This window comes from Fopius arisanus, unplaced genomic scaffold (genome assembly GCF_000806365.1).
Source record: "Fopius arisanus strain USDA-PBARC FA_bdor unplaced genomic scaffold, ASM80636v1 scaffold00024, whole genome shotgun sequence".
NCBI classification, from domain to species: Eukaryota; Metazoa; Arthropoda; class Insecta; order Hymenoptera; family Braconidae; genus Fopius; species Fopius arisanus.
In genome coordinates, this window is record NW_011887763.1 from 1,288,396 (window position 1) to 1,306,530 (window position 18,135).

At 36.4% G+C, this 18,135-nt stretch overlaps 1 protein-coding gene across 1 annotated transcript in view; it reads right to left on the reverse strand.

The window, feature by feature from the left end:
- Nucleotides 1-17,794, reverse strand: part of LOC105264701 (irregular chiasm C-roughest protein-like) — a 79,583-nt gene extending 61,789 nt beyond the window's left edge. The window contains exon 1 of the mRNA XM_011301765.1: nucleotides 16,622-17,794. Coding sequence (XP_011300067.1) covers nucleotides 16,622-16,701 — 80 coding nt within the window. The 5' untranslated portion in view covers nucleotides 16,702-17,794. The remainder of the gene's footprint in view (nucleotides 1-16,621) is intronic.
- Between the last annotated feature and the right edge of the window lie 341 nt (nucleotides 17,795-18,135).

Sequence of the window (18,135 nt, forward strand, 5' to 3'; positions counted from 1 at the left end):
TCCACTCGATTCAAATCCCTAATTATCCCGGTGCAATTTGACATGTTCAATTCCTAAATATTTGCAAGATTGATTTCTCCATTGAATTTCAAGAATTATATTTAAAAATATTTTCCATCGCGACGTGTCGAAAAGTAACTTTTCAAGCGCAGCGGACTAAAAAGTCACTTTCCCGCACACTCCGCAGAAAAATATTATTCACAACTGGTGCAGAAAGTGGTTCGAAAAAAGATTCTTTTGAAAAATCACTTTTCCGCACTTGTTACGAAATATCCTATTTCGGCAATTATAAAGAGTTTTTCCAGGAAAATGTTCCTGTATTATTTAATCCATTCCTAGTATATAATAAATTCCATTCGATTCAAATCCCTAATTATCCCGATGCAATTTGACATGCTCAATTCGTAAATATTTGCAAGATTGATTTCTCCATTGAATTTCAAGAATTATATTTAAAAATATTTTCCATCGCGGCGTGCCGATGACATGCTCAATGCGTAAATATTTGCAAGATTGATTTCTCCATTGAATTATATCCAATTCAATCTGAACAGCTATTTCGTCCACAGGGGTGAATGCAAAAATTTCAAAAAAATTCTTTTGAAAAATCACTTTTCCGCACCTGTTACGAAATATCCTATTTCGGCAATTATAAAGAGTTTTTCCAGAAAAATGTTCCTGTATTATTTAATCCATTCCTAGTATATAATAAATTCCACTCGATTCAAATCCCCAATTATCCCAGTGCAATTTGACATGCTCAATGCGTAAATATTTGCAAGATTGATTTCTCCATTGAATTATATCCAATTCAATCTGAACAGCTATTTCGTCAACAGGGGTGAATGCAAAAATTTCGTGGATATTCCAAAAAAAGATAAGTATCGGTAAATATCTTGGGATATCATTATAGGTCGATTTCATGAACGAGGAGAAAATATAATGGTCGTTTGTAAGGCATGAAAAGGTCTGCATGGTATGGGAGTAAGGGATGATGGTTAGATGTATGTGTTCATGTGAAGGAGAGGGCTGAATATGAAGAAGCCCACGGATGAGGTAACACAGAGGTGAGGTAGAAACGGAGGAAGCGTGTAGAATATTCAACGAGATTTTGGCGTATTTGGGATTTAGCATGGATCCACGGGCTCTGCTGTGGGTTCATCTGTCTCTTTCATTGGTAGCGCGCTGGCGCTGTTTCATGTATATGCACCGCAGGGCATTATCGACGTTCATGGGAATCACTCTTGCGATCTATCCTATGATATTCCCCATCATGAAAAGAAATATAGGAATGTATATATGAACGTATCACCCCTCAGAGCCAGTAACCATTTTTTACTCCCCAAATATTTATTACTTTGCTTTTTCTTCTCGAGCAATTATTTTCAAGAGAATACGCCGAATTTATCGGGGAAAAAATTATACTTGAATATACTATATTTTTTATTTGATTATTGATTTTTTTTTCAGTACTTTATACTTGAGGTAAATATGTTCATAATTGATATTGAAACCGCGGGAAATCAATTTTTCAATTATTTAGCGAAAATTGTGGTAGGATCAAGTATAAAATGTACTTGATTCAAGTATTTCTTTTTTTTTTTGGTTTATATAGAGCTATATAGAGCTCCACATCTTGTAAAGTCGCAGGAAATCGTTGGATAAGATTTTGGATTAGGTAGGAAGGGAATTAACAAAGTGAATTTAAACTTGAAAATTGAATTGAATGAAATCAAAAGCGAATTCAAATCGTTTAAAATATGTCGTTACATTCACGTTAAGCCTCCTCCGTTTTTTACCTTAACTCAATTTTTCGGTTTGATTAACATCGTTAGTATTTTTCAATGTAATTATTTTATTATAAAAAAAGGAGCGACGAGCTTACCACGAGATCAATTACCCATGGATATTCACAGTGGTTTTTGAAATGGAGAATTTCCCTGGAATCTTTTAGATCGTACAATGGTGCCTTTGCCATCGCTTACTCATTATACCGATGTTGCAATAAGGGGCTAAAGAATAAGAAGAGAATGATTTTCCCAGCGTTAGAGATGGCGAGGAGCATCTCAACGATCAATGAGAGAAAAAAATATTAAAGGTATTACGCGCATTGATGACAGAATGCCTTACTTGTGAAGGAATATCTTCTTCACCAACAAGAAAGGGAATAAACCCATAATGGAAGCGATTTAAATTACTCCAGAATCATAACAATTGTCTGTGAAGAAAAAATAGAGAATTATTGGGAAGTTTTATTCGTCACAACTCAACTACGGTTAAATTAAAAATTAACAAATGAAACTGTTCAATATATCGATCGGTACGTCCACGGCTCTAACAAAATGGAATTACACACACGAAATGGTGTGAGTTGGGAAAAATATAATCGGATTACCTCGCAGTGAGCCAGTGAATTACAAAAATCTTAATGTAAATGGATGAAATTTTTTATTTCTCCATCCGATAATCTTGAATTTATTCTGCTGATCATTTGTCTACCCTAACACCTGATGAAATTTTGATTCTAACTTGATGAAAAATTCGTTAGCGAACTCTAGCAGGATTAAGGTCAACGATTTCCGATCCAGACCTAACAGGAATGATCAGGCTAATTTCACATGTTTCGCCTGATCAGAATAGGATCAGAAATAACTGAAGCATATCTTATCCAGATGTCGTGTTCCAAAACTGACTAGGTGGTTATCTGGAAATTCTGATCGAAGAATTCTAAACCAGATTGGATCTAAAACAGATTTAGATCGAGATAGCACGGACGGTGTGCTCAAACCTAGTATTTTCCCCTACTATCAGGCAATTCCACATAATTTCCATTGAAAACTCGAAAAAAACCGGGGAACCAAAGGTTCCGAGGAATACGTCGTCCATTGAAAAGAAATACTGAATGATGGCAAAGCCAGTGTACGAAGAAATCCGTTTGAGAATGAGAGAAAATAATTCAGTGAAAGAACAATCTCTAGGTACGTATGAGAGTAATGTTCAAGTATGCGCACACTCGTGGTTAAACTTTGTAGTCGCAACCTGGTGGCAAACGAACGAATGAGAGGGTAAATTGAGGAGGGTTAGGGGTGGGTTGGGGTGGTACGGAGAAAGGGTAGACGTACAAACTCAACGGAGAATTGTACGCACATAAGCGCGTATGGATAAAGGGCATATACGGGGATGGGTAAGGCTAACGACCAGGCCAATGTATGGGTGTTATGTATGATGCAGGGCAGAGGGGTTTGGTGGGTGGACAGGGGTGGGAGGTAGATTGAGGGGTGGAAGGTGATGGGTACACGAGAGAGACTCATAGTAGCATATATAGCGTTAAACTTTAGTCGTGCCGCAGTGGTATCGAGCGGTGGCTACCCCACTCTACCCTACTACAGGCACCCAGCCGCTTTTATCCATCCTCTTCCTCGACCCCTCGACCCCTCATCCCCTCATCCCCTCAGCCCCTCAGCCCCTCATCCCCTCAGCCCCTCATCCCCTCAACCCCTCAACCCCTCACTCCCGCGCTCCCGCGCCTCCTCGCCCCCTCGACTCTTCAACCCCTCCACCCTTCCACCCTTCCACTCCTCCACCTCCCTTACCTCTCCATTTGCCACATACCCCTTGGATTTCTACCCTTGCCAGCAATCCTCCCCTCCCTCCTCATCCACCTCATCCTCCCCATCCTCTCCACCCTCTTCGTGTGCCCCTCCTTTTTGCCGGGGCTTTCGACCGTTTCACCTACAGTGAGAGAGTTTCTCTCCTTCTAAACTTCTCACTCACTCGGCAGCTTTTGTGTTTGCCTATCGCTTACTCACTCCCCCTTGTTACCCGGGATGAGGCCATCCCTTCTCCACCTGGGAGTGCGCCATACATCCCTTCTTCCACCCCTTCCATATGACCATCTCTCTGGCATCGTCGACAATGACCCCGTCTATGTATATCTATATCTAGATTGCTACCATCACTTCATGGTGGACCAGCTATACTCCCCCTATCCTAACACTAGATTTATCCAAAAATTCAGAAAACACGGTTTTTTGGATTTTTATTGGAAGTTTTTTAGTTGATAATATTTTTGGGAAATTTCACGGGTCAAAGGTGAAGTCACTACTTTCTAGGGACTCGTGGTTGAAAAATTTTCAGGGTGGACGGAAACTCAGTTTTTCACTTATTTTTTCGCGGGGTTTTCAGTAAAATATTCCACTCGATTTTTTTATTTTAAATTATAAAAACCTCTCGTTTATTTTCTAATGGGAAAATGGAGAACAAGGAAATTCGATTATTTTTACCAGACACATGAGACGGGGCAATCAACGAATTGGTTTTTTGTTGCGTACGAGGAATTGTTCCCCATTTGTATCATTATTGTGCATAGACTTCATTAGAGGGGAAAAGTTATTATGAAATTTACGATTTCCACTGGGAATTATTCTTCATCAGGACTTAAGGACACCTTAAAAGGCACACCTAGTGTGACTAATTCTGAAAATGGTTTTGAGGATATATTTGTACCTAAGGGCTACATAATAAATTTTATAGAAAAATAATCAACTTTCCACGAATTATGCAGTATCTCCTCATTTTCCAAAAAAAAAGAAAACGGAAACAGTTCCTTAAGAACTATTCGAGATTGAGACACGCCTTTGAAATTTCAGTATATCATATTTTCATTCAGTTAGTACTGCTTCAACATGGAAATCAAAACCGCAGTCTTAGAATTGCGGATGTGGTACTCTGACCCATCGACCTGCAAGGAGTCACCATTTACCGCATTTAGCATTGATTTTATCATTTCCATGAATCTCCACCGGCTAGCCTCCAATCAGAATTTTAATTAATCAAAATCCCCAAAAGATCCACAACCCTAATCAATCAATCATGACCGAAAAAAAATAATAAAAAATAAAAAACACAAAAAAGTATAAGTATAAAAAGTATAAAAAAAATAAATACTCAAATAAAATATTCATTTTTTCCCTTCATTTTTGTTTCCATTGAGATGCAGAACGTAAGATATCGAGTGTCCGAAATTTCTCCGTAAAATCGACTAATAACAAATAATAATTAATAATAAAATATCACTATAACCGGAATTGTATCTCGACCACTTGATTTCCCTTTGTTATTCAGTTTCATTCGGCCCCTGGCGTAAATACCGGCCCTACCATCTGTACATGGTACCATATAGAAACGATACAACTCGAGTACATAAGGAAGTACACCATATCTAGCAACGTGTGTTGTGTCTGGCAGTGTGCCGGGTATGGCAAACTCGTTGGGGGTGATTTTACCACGAGTCCAGGAGTCATGGTCTCTATATGTACGAACGACTTTCTTCCCACTACTTCACCAAACGTGTTCTTGTACTGAGTATTGGTACAAAGGTTTGAGCATCCAATTTGCACCTCTGCTTCACCCCCCTGTATTTACGACAGAATTCCCAGCATTTTGTCTTACTACCTTCTCACCTACCCTGACATCAACTGTTGACTCGACCTCATGAATATTTACCAAAATATTGGACAAATTTCATTACCAGAAACTAGTTCAAATGAAATAGTCTATTATTCTTGGATATTTGTGTAACTTCAATTAGTTTTTAATAAATAATTGATCGATACCAGTTGTTGATGCTAATTAGTCTTTTCTCTCGCTCAGTCTTTCATTGCAAATGAAAGTCCCTAAAATTCTTAGAAATTAAACGAATCTTGAGGTACCCATCATTAAACCATATGATAATTAATTCATTAACTGAAACATTATATAAATCTTTAGATAACGTGGAGTTAAGTCTATTATTGTGATTTTCTTTAAATTTTTATAATCAACTTCAATGAAGAATTTGACTGAATAAAATGACCGAGATTAATCAGTTATCCAAATGAAAGTTTTATAAAATTATCCAATATGTCAGAATAGATGAATAATTTATAAAAATCGCATTTTCACTCTTCACATCTCAAAACCATCACCAGCACGAGTCAATTCCCTGCGAGATATATTCCCCGATTTTAACCTCTTTTCCATGATTTATTTTCTCAACCATGCAGAATTTATTAGACGAATTTATTACAATGAGGTTTTTCTGTCTTTTTGAAAATTTTATTTCACTTTCATTACCCTCTCCTATTTTTTTTCCCGGTGTCTACCTATCATGTACCTGTCGCCCTGAGTCTCTATGGGGGTATAATTCTCAAGCGGCTTCTTTGAGTTCTACATGATGGAGCTGGAAGCATGAAAAAAAAAATCAAGGGAAGAAAGAAAAGTTGGCAGGCCAAAGGGACACAGTGAAATAACTTGGATAGCCTCTGCACGATTCTTTACCCGTCTTTTTTTTTCTCATTTTTCCAACCCCCACTATTATCTCTCTCGTTTTCTCTCTCACCCTCTTTAGCCCTCTAGGTCCCTGTACAAATTGTTGTTTCGTGAATTCCGGTCACGCGCACGAAAATGGCGGCGCGACGTTTCCGGAAAAACGAAATATATATCTGTATGTATTTGTAACGTATGTGTAAGTGTTCTATAGATGTTTCAATGGTGATATGGGCATTGAGAGAGATGGAGAGAGCACTGGGGTAAGTTTCCCTCATTTTTCGTTGTCACGATCTGACGGTGAGATTTTTCCGTTTATTTTCGAAAAAAAAGGGGGAAAAAAAATAGGACATCGAAAGATTTTTCAGGTTGAAAAGAGGAAAAAGAGGTAGCGGATGAAAAATAGTGGAAAAAATAAAAAAGGGGAGAAAAAAAAAATATTCTGGGTTCCCGACCTATCCGTGTGCGCATTTGTTTGCCTGGAAATCTCTTCTTATTTCGTTTTACGTACGACTTCACGACTCGTCGACACCGGTATTTTGTAGCGTATAAAATACATTCATGCCTCGGCAGTAACCCTTTTGTTACAGTCGGCTTGCTATGAGGAAAATCTGAGGGGAATGAAACAACCGAATGACGGGATAACGGATGAGATGGAGGTGAGTAAAAATGAGACAAATTTGCACACAGCAGAAGTAATCGAACTGTACCAACTATTAAGCCCGAAAATAATTACTATGAAAGATTCTAAACTTTTCAACGATAAAATCCCGTACGGAGAATTACCGACAAAAATATCTCTAATATATCGATTATTAGATATCTTTATCAATTATTGCACCGAGAAAAAATATTTTTTGCCAGATAAATTAATTTCCCGTCAGTAAATCTGGTAATCCATTCCATTCCATCAATAATCTCATAAAACAAAAAAATATATCGTTTCATTTATATATTTATTAGGGTATATAAGATGAATTCTGAAGGATGTGGAATAAATGCGGTTTTTCACTTTTGACGAGATGAAAGAATTTTACTAGTCGACTTGTTGTTTCTTTATATTTTTGAATGAAAAAATGTTGAATACAACTCGTCAGCAAGGAAATTCATGTCGAATGGGCCAACTTCAGTTTTAACCTTTCGAATTTTCAAATGAGTGCCAATTCCCTTCCATTAAGCACCCAGAAATTCAACGGCATAACGTCATTCTCCACCTCATTGAAGAGGAAAACACATTGACTGAAATGGTCATTCACATGTACGTACTTGAACACATTGCAATGCACGCAGAATTTTCGCCTCTCCACTTTTACGTTGAACACATGAATGCCATTGAAAAAATTGAGTTGTTTCAGAATAATATAATCGAAAATAAAATTGAAAATTATCGATTAATTTCGCGCGAGTTTCCGCTGCGATTCAATAGCGCTCGAATTATTCACAATTCCCTATATTTTTTTATAAAAATATGAAAATAAAAATTTTAACAAGCATTCACCGGACATTTCCTATGGTATCCATCCATTTATGAACGCTATCAATCAGACGACGAATATCACCATCGCCTCATGAATTTGAACCTAATATATTCGAATTACTCAGTTTGGCACGACAAGGGAGAACGCGAGAGAAGTGAAAAAAAAAGCCAAATGTGTTGTTACGAATTTAACGATGAACAAACACGCGAAAACGTCGTCGTCACATGCAGTGTGCACATCTCGGTCTCCCTCGGGACTAGGTAAGTCTTCTGCATTTGTCGTCGGGTGAAATGAAAAACAACGTCTTTGCCACAAGGGAGAGAAACCGTGAAAAATGGTAAATTGCAGAAATAGGAAATATTGGGAAAAAAAAGCTGAGAGATCAATAATACACTCGATGATTGAGATTTATATCCTGAATGATACTTTAGAGAACAATTCATATCCTATTCTATCCTATTCTATCCTATTCTATCCTATTCTATCCTATTCTATTCTATCCTATCCAATCCTATCCTATCCTATCCTATCCTATCCTATCCTCCCCCCTCCCTCCCTTTCTCCATCATAACAAAAAAAAATAAAAATTATAAAAAAAGATATTAATACTTTAAACTTTGATCGCTGTTTCCCCAAAACAAGGCTTTTAACATCTTCAAGTTTGAAATGATATTTGAATAAATACCCTCTTGAGATTTTCCATTTAGTCCCCTTCGCACCCCTCCGTCGGGGTGACTTCCTCAACTGACTGCACCCATCCGGACGAGGAGCGGAGGGAAACCATGGGAAAACCTCGGTCATGCAGCTGGCTGATAATGTAGGGAGTCTAATAGGCCCATTAGTCACTCTGACTCGATGGAAACAGTAGTTTTCTACACACGTGGCTCTTTAAATTCATAGGATACGTTCTACCTTGACTATTCAAAGAATTAATGAATTTTTTGTACTGAGGGTATTCGAGTCGACTTCCAGATATTTAGAAAAAATGGTATATGTATCTACAGATGATTGTCCTCGCACCGCTATCATTCGACGCAGCGATCTGCAATATTGCCAATAATCGAGGTTCTCGTGCTATTCCCTTGGGGCTGAAGGTGAACTGGTTAAATCGGTCCAGTAGTTTTTCACATATTGAATTGAAGAAAAAATGAGCAGAAAAAAAAATCCATTTAATATTTCAATTAATCATTGAAAAATAGTTCAGATTTATCGATCAAATACTGAAATTTTGATATTATGGTGAGATGAGTTTTGAATTTCCATTAACATGGGAATTTGGTCTTCAATGAAATATTGTTGTACCTGTGAAATTTAATGTTTCCATCTTTCAGACGAGGTAGAATAATATTGTAACAAGAATTCATACACGTATAAACTATGTGCACATGGCCCAACATGTCGGGCTGCCCAGTTTTCCCATTTCGTTTCCCCTTTACCCCTTGGACTAGGTTTATCGCTTAACGAGGTGTACTTGAAATGTGTTGGAAATGCATGGCTCCACGCGAGTTAATTATCGGGTTAACCGGATGCATTCTTGGCAAGTGCCTGTTTCCGTCGTTCAACAGAGTATCTTACTATTTACTTGACCCTTTCTGATTTTTTTCCTCTCAAAGACACTTCATTCAAATCGAGTTCAACGAAGATCGTTTCCTCGACATAAAGACTGTCGCGACATTCCTCATATTTTCCACGAATAGACTTTCCAATGAGAATAGCTAACAACATTCGTAATTTCTCGAAGCTAATTCGCAAATTAATTTCGTGAATCAATTTACCTCTCCTTTTTATTGTTATAAAAAGTAAGAGTTAATTCCTCATTATTTATTGTTATAAAAAGTAAGAGTTAATTCCTCATTATTTATTGTTATAAAAACTAAGAGTTTATTCCCCATTATTTATTGTTGTAAATAAATATTACTCAACCTAGTGGTCACTAAATAATATTTTTATTCAGAGGATATTCATCTACTTTATAAGTGCCTATCTAACACTTGAAATCTCTAAGTCTTCGGGATCAGGTTTTTTTTTTTGGATATAATAAAACAATTCATATTCAGAGTTGTCTGGAATTTTTGTGATAACTGATGGTTCCTGAGGATCAACTCAATATTCTAAATGGAATATTCGTTTGAACGGCACATGCGATACGCATACGTTCTTCACACGAATCAAAAAATTGCCATGTAAATTTTTTCCAAGTCGTAAGTTTCATATTTCAGTGGTGAAATAGACTCCTTTTGAACGATTGATTCACTCTCGATTCCGGGTTTAAATTTGGGATGGTGTAGATTTTTATGCGCTATACAGAGTTATGGCGTGGCATTCACTTTTCTTTTACGAGTGAATTTCAAGTCAAACGACAGCGTTGATTTGATTTTTTCTCCACATTCCTGTGAGAACCGTTATTCTTTTCACATGGGCCCAGACTCGAAATTCGATTAGAGTCACCGAGAAGGACGGAATGAATTTCGCTCCAAGTTTTTTTTATATCAGTTCCTCGAAACCATTACTAAAATTTTATTATATTTTATTTCCTCGAAACTATTATATTCATTAATAAACTGAATAAATCATATTTCATTCGCGTATTGGCGAATGAAAAAAAAAAATCAAGCATATACTGTATCCTTGAAACAACAAATAAATTGATACCAATATTGCATGATATTGGTAAATCATGAAATATATTAATTTTCAACAACCTCGACAAAATTAATTTAATGAAAAATATGAAGCTTTCAAACCAGAATTAAAAAATAATTATGATTTAATTTTCCAATGTAATATCAATAATTTAAATGTCGGGCGCAGAGGATTAATTATTACTTCACAGTATTCCATCTCTTGTTATTCTGAAAACCATCGAATTTTGTTCTGGCGTTAAAAAATAGAGGTAAGTGATACGTGCATGTTGGAATATAGCCTGAGTCTTCTATGAATTGAATTTTTATGAGTCCATTGTTTCAAAAATGAATCAACATAGAGAGAAAGATGTTAGGACTAAACATAAACATAAGCAATGAGGTCATGTGGCAAAAGGACTAGGGACTGAGGGACGATTATTCTTTTGGTCTGTTGACCACTTTAGTCTGCTGAGGCAGAAAGAAGTCTAAGAGAACAGACATTCTTCCTCGTGCCATTTTTAATAAATTAAACTAAACGTATTTAATCCACTGTGTTTAAATTATGTCTCTGCCCCCACCATATTCCATTATTGCATTATTAATTATCCATTGTGAATTGAAAAATACCCAACACCCCTAATAATTTTGACGTTACGCTTATCCAATTGTATAATTTGGCAATTTGTCTTCCAATATTTCTTATTAATACAAAAATAATCTGAAAATATTACAATTGAATAATTCATAAGACCTTTTGTCATCAACTAACGCTGCGATTTCTATCTAATTGTCCAATTATTGTCAATGCAGTTGTTATTATTCAACTGGGGTGATAGTTATTGAGCCTGCGTGATGTAAAACAAATGGTGCTATCGGTCTATGGAATATGTAGTGCATGAAGGAGAATTAAGACTTTATATATGTACGAAGCATTATTCATCGAGGGTTGTTATGGAGAAATGGATGACTAAGACGGCTGAAGCGTGACTGAAAAAAAATTGGGGAGAGTTAAGGGTGACTGACGCATGATTTTTTGACTCACTCCCATCACGTAGGGTAATACAAAACCTCTCACGTCTCGAACACACTTCCCTGCCCTTTTGCCTACGATTTTTGAATCCGTATAGTGGGAAGCGAGGCCGAACGAGTCATTCAACAACCCCTGTAAGAGAATCCTCTGCTTTTTTTTCTCATGAGCTGGAAATTCGATAGCCGGTGAAGAAAGAAGAATAAGAGGGGCCATACGTAGGGGTTAAGTGCACTCTTTTGTATTAGTTAGTAACAAATTTTTGACCAATAAACTGCAATCGTTTAGAATTATATTGTTTATGTTATCACTATTGTCGAAAGAAGTATTTTTTGTTGTATGGAAAAAAATAAAATTCAAGTGAATGGTTGAATCAAAATCCTGGGGATTTTATAGATTAAAGTATTTTTGATAGGGTTAGTAAATCAGAATGGAAATTTTAAATTTGTCAAATTTTGGAATCGCCGGTTTTGGGTGGAAATAATGCAGTGAAAATGAATTCGGAAATCTCGAGAATTGGGATAGAATTATTCTGAGGCCTTTCGTCAAATTACCGCGTCGGTCGTCTGCTGGTCAATTTTTAATTTTGTCGAGGTAGATTTTCTGTGATGTAAAAAAACTCCTTTTCAATGAAATATGATTACCTCAAAATTTAGTACGTATAGGATTACATGTTCAGGGTAACGTCAAGTGCCGGAAGGAAGTTTTCAATTTTCTGGGGCTTCCGCAAATAATTTTAAAGTCTCGTGGACTATTACAGTCAATTTTCCGTTATTAATGGCTCAATTTCAAATGAGCTTTTCATACATGATGATGTGTCTATTTACCCCTTAATTTTCCTCGCGTTTGGATTCGATGAAAACCAAAATTACAAGAATTCTTCATGAATGTATATCTGAAATTGGAACCGGATGTCTGGATTCGAGCTGGTGCCAACTCGGGATGCAAAATTATAAATGACGAATAGTAGATCTCATATCGAGCATCCTAAGCAGACAGAATTGCTTTTATCTCTAGCTAAAATCCTCTGATAGCAGTTTCAGACAATTTTATGTCACTTGGGCTTAATTATTTGATACTTTTTTGAAAGTTAAAAAATTTGCGCAAAGAAATAGAACGAATACTTAAAAAAAAAAATATTAAGTTCAGATGATTCTGAGGAATTTTGATTGCCATCACGCACCTTAATATTATTATTAATAATTCTTTAAAAAGCGGTGCTCTACCAGAGCTCTTTAATTTTCATTTTGAAAAATAATTGAGGTTTTCTCAGGCAATGATTTTCGATTTTCAAACTTTAAAAAGAAAAATTGGGAATCACGTCATGAATTGTTACGATGTTTTAATGTACACAAATGGTTCGACCGCAATGGCAATTCCATTATTGTGCTGCGTTCCAAGACTCAAATCACTTAATCGAAACGTAGTGATTGCCCTCGGCTGCTTTGATTACATTTCATGCGAGAATTCACTCTGCATTTCCACCCCCCAATTCCTATCGTACATGCATGAGGCACTGACAGAATATTGCGTCAATAATTCTTGCAAAATTCAATGCTTTGCACTCACGCCAGAGAATGATTTTTCAAAACACCAAGTATTAAATGCAGTAAAATCTCATTATAGTCGCACCTCTCCTCAATTTTTTTTTCGCGAATCTTCCGGTGCTCTGACTCTACTACTCCCGGGCTACAAGATGTGAAGAATCCATTGTTTCGTTCGGCGAGGAATTGAATTCCGTGAAAGATAAACCCGAAAAATAAATTTCCACCGCCATGTGCCGGAAAGTAACTTTTCAGTCACTCCACTTCGCTTCGCTTGCCTAAAAAGTGACTTTCCCGCACACAGTGAAGAAAGATATTGCTCGCAATTCGTGCAGAAAGTTATTTTTAGCATTTGGGATTATACCACTCGCCATCGACTTGTCAACCTCACATCCCAAAAATCACTTTTCCGCACTTGTTACGAAATATACTATTCTTTTCAGTTTACAATGGCAACGATCGCGCGTTTGTCCCGTCCGTCTCGATTAATATAATCGTTCATATTTATTTAAATCTATAAGACCAATTTTAATCTGTAAATTACTCAGATAATTGGACACAACTCGGTAATTAACTCATTAACCTGAACCCGCGTTTTTGGTTTACATTTTACTTCAACTCCACTAATTAGCGCAATTTTTTATTCGTCCCCATAGTTTTTCCGTGACTCATTCATTTTATTTTTAAGCTGTTCATTACGTCTATTCATAAGTGATCAATGTGAATCGTGAATATTGATCAATTACTAAGAGGAGTGAGAGATTGCTGATGAAGCAGTCGAGAGATTTGTCAATAACCATCGAAATTTCAGTTATTATCGGAGTCCATGACACGGAGGTTTTCTTTTAGACTCGATAATATAGTGTCAACTGTACTGTCCAAAAATATGTAAAAAAACATTCGAATGAACTCATGAATTTATTTCCCTAGTCTATTATTCCCCTGCAGATCAATCCGTGAACGTGACGCTAGCCTTTTTCAGGGTTTCCCATTAATTCTTTTGAGTCCTCGGAAGAACCTCATATATTTTTTCACTTATTCAAAGGTCTATTTAATAATCTTCAAAATGGCGCATCAATCATTCAATTCTGATGATTTTTCATTGAATTATTTCATTATTAAGAAAAAATGTATTTTTGTGTTTTCACTGAAAATTTATTATTGCAATGATTATTCTAACTTTCCGATCAAAATTAATCAAATAATTGATACTCCATCATGAATGGTGTCATTCATTCTCTAAATTATCATTTATTGCTTGCCATTTCATAAAAAAAATGAGTGATTTTTGTAAGTCCTACATAAATTGCAAACAATTCCGAATTGAATGAAAATATGAGTTGTATTGTTGAATATTCTCAAAGGATTTTGAGTTATTAAAAATTGAAATCCTCAACAGCATTGGAGATATTACTCCGTAGCAGATATAAAACGTTTCGACCCCAAATCTCAATGGTATGATATTTTTAACTCCGAAGAGTAGAGGCGTGCATATTTTTCCAATTTTATCCATTCTATCTCCGGATGTTTTATTTTTACGTTAATTCTCTTTTTCTCCAGCCTTTAGAGTAGAAGCTGTTGAAATATTCGAGAACAGCTCTCGTTCTTTGGTCTAAGACCACTCGACGAAGATTGATGATACACCGAGGTATGAATTCAGGAAAAACGACTAAATTCCAATCCGGTTTAGTCTGAACTCATCCTCAACAAATATCGAAATTTAAAGAGAGAATCCTCCTCCAGGCTGATAATTCTTTCAAATTTCATTAAATCTTCATCGAATAGTTCTTCCATGACAGATTAAAAATAAACCATGAGAGAATCCACACATCCTCAAGCAAATTATTAATTCGTCATCATAAATAGCAACGATTAAATAATACCGGTAGCATAATGCACTCGTTAGTAATATCCAGATCATATTAGATGCCTCCATAAATGATGATGTCATGGTGTGCACCAAAGTATCGGATCTATGAGAATTGAGAATGACTCAACTAGATTTTCTTTGATAAAACTATAATTCCTATATTGAAAGATTTTCCATGCATAAACAAGCTGATGGGGCACTCCCTATAGATTGCGATGCACTTCATGTTCATCTTAATTCCCTTTAAGGTGGAAACTATCTACCCATACCGTCAAAGATAGTGGTATGTATATAACTATAATACACACGCTTTGCCTTCCATACTGTACAGATACCTTCCTAGCTGGTTCCTGTCGACTTTGACTACATATACACAGAGATGCCTTTCATATCCTCAAGTTACGCGTTTAAAGGAAATCGATATTCAACGAATGAGCAGTAGTCTGTTTTATACATCAGTCGACGATAAATAATTTATATATAGTAAGATCGCAGCACCGTACTATCTATTTTTCAGTGTAAACGAAACATCTATTTATGTTTATATCAATAACTATGACTCGATATGGGGGATTAGTTTTCAATTAATCATACCCCTGAAAACTCGGAGGATATTGGGATACGATTTTCAATTGATTTTTTTCTCGGATTAAGAGGAATATTTTGAGATTGGAGACTGCATCTTATCTTGTACAGATTTTTTACGACTTTATTCAATACAAATATTCAAAATATTATGAATATTTTGTATGAATTATATTAAATATATTCAATATTTAATGGAATATTAAAAAATGTAAATTTGAAGTGGTTTAAATACAATGTTGACATCTAATATTACGAGCCATATTTTTTAATGTCCCGGTTTTATTATGCATCGAGAGTTAAATTATTAAAATTTTAAATGCACTCGCCATTGCGGGAAAAACTTTTGACTGTTTTCAGGGAGAAGCTACAATATCTTTTTACTTTCGGTCGTTTCAAATGAGAAAACTACCATGTTAATCGTTCATCGCATTCTAGTTATTATGGGGAAAAAAACCAGAGGGGGTCTAACCGATCTGGTTATTTTCCATAAACCAGTCATTACTAAAGAACTCCGGGTCTATCCTGGTGGAATGGTCTTCATTTATAAAAATATCGAGAAATTGTTTCGCCTCATAAAGTTCACCGATTGACTTTAGTACCGAACCGATAAATATTCCGATATTTCTATTGTAAATCTTATGTTTGAGCTCTCGGGATTTTCCGAACTAATGAATTTCATAAAACTGTACAGCTGCCAAGTGATTGACAATGAATAGCAGTTCTGTCGATTTATATCCTTCCGCTGTCATCCCTCATTCCTCGAATACGAGAGGATCAGTTGATTGGTTTAATGAATCTATTACAGAACGTCTGACTCCAATTGGTTGAAGACCGAGATGGAATAATCTAGAGATCTTATACGACAGTACTTAAGTAGATTCTGTCATGATCTGCCTACCATATTTTTCGAAGATATTCTGTATTTCCCTGAACTTTAGACTAGAAAAATTCTCTTAACGCCTGAATAAATTAATGGAGTTGTATAAATCAGATTTCAATTTGATAGATTTCATTTTGTGAGTGACTGTCCATAATTTACGACTGAATCCCTTACTTTTTATGAAAGCTACATACCACATTGACATGGTACTGAAAATGACACGTGTAACTTTTATAAAAAATGTTATAAAAGTTGAAGAACGACTGTAAAGTGTAAAAACAGATGTAACAAATTATCAGCTTACCTATAGTCGCCATGTGGAGTTGTCTTTTGTATTGTCACGTCCATCGTGGATGTTGCTGATCCATTATACATCTTCGACATTGCGTTCCTCGAATGATAACAATTTCAACTAATGCACATAAATCACGGATATCCTGGGTAACGTGATTGTACTGTCATTTTTTTTCACTCCATTCACTGTTTAAACTTTTCGTTTTCCTCGTCCTCTACTTCTACATTACGAATTAAATCGTCAAGCACATCAGATAACACATTAAAAATATGTGAGGAGTACGTTTAGTTGTTTTTTGTTCTGTTCTTCGATATGGTCACTGTCGACGCAGAGTTAAAATAATAAAATGGACACGATCAAAATGAGAGAAACAACGAATACCGAGAAAGACTGAGAATATTCGCAGACATTATACGAGTGTCATTGCACGTCAATAGGAAAGAAACAATAAAAGTGAACCGGGTAGATTTTCGTTTCGTTTTTCTACGATAGAGGGTACATCTACCCTCGTGCCGGGAGCATTATCCAACTTGCACCACCTCAATAAGCTGTACGTATGTATGACTCTTCGATACTCGTCTTACTCAGCCAATCTCACCCCAAACAACAAATGTAATCAAGTTAAGCACTATATCTCGTTGTACACTTTACATGATCTGTATATTCAATCATCGGAGGAAAATGGTGGTGCTTTTAAACCTGGGGTTTTACAACGTGCATTATCAGTCACTGTTGATCAAACATAATAATTCACCCACAAAATTACCCAATCCAAAACAATTTTCCACCAAAAGCCTGACCCATCGACAACAATCACAAACCACAATATTCACGATTACGAAACTGCCTTTTTTAAATCACAGACACTAGAATTATCCATCTGCTGTAATGTAACCAATGGCCATTGATGAAATTTCCACTGTCAAAAATTCGTCACTTTATTTCCACTAGAAACCCTCGAACTCACTCCTCCACCGAAACAACTCCAATTACTTCAATAAAAAAAAAAACAAAAAAAAAACAAAATGAAATAAACTGAAAAATTAAAGTAAACAGAGTAGTCTAGAGTGTTGAATTGTTCCAACGGATGTGCCTGAACGAAAACGAAAAAATAATTTCTCCCCGAATTTTTAATATTAAAATTTGAAAAAACGTAATCGACGCGAAACAATAACCATCACGTATCGCAGCCCGTACGGAACTACTGGCACTAGACCAGCCGAGCTCTCAGAATCCCCCCTCCTCCGCCCCTCTTTTTCCCCCATCGCCCGAAAACGGTCAGTCGTATTTCCACTTCTCCTCGACACCCCCCACCTAACCAATTTCTCCCTACCCATGGAGAGAACTACCACGCGTCCCAGACCCCCTCCACGCCGACATTAACGTCCGAGCCACGCACTAGACCTACCCCGGAACGTGACACACGCTCTTACGCTCGATAGTGGGGATAGGGGTCGCGTGGCAGTCGTAGTCGCGTTGAGGGTGCTGAGGGTGCTGAGGTAGCGGCGAGACCAAGTGTATCC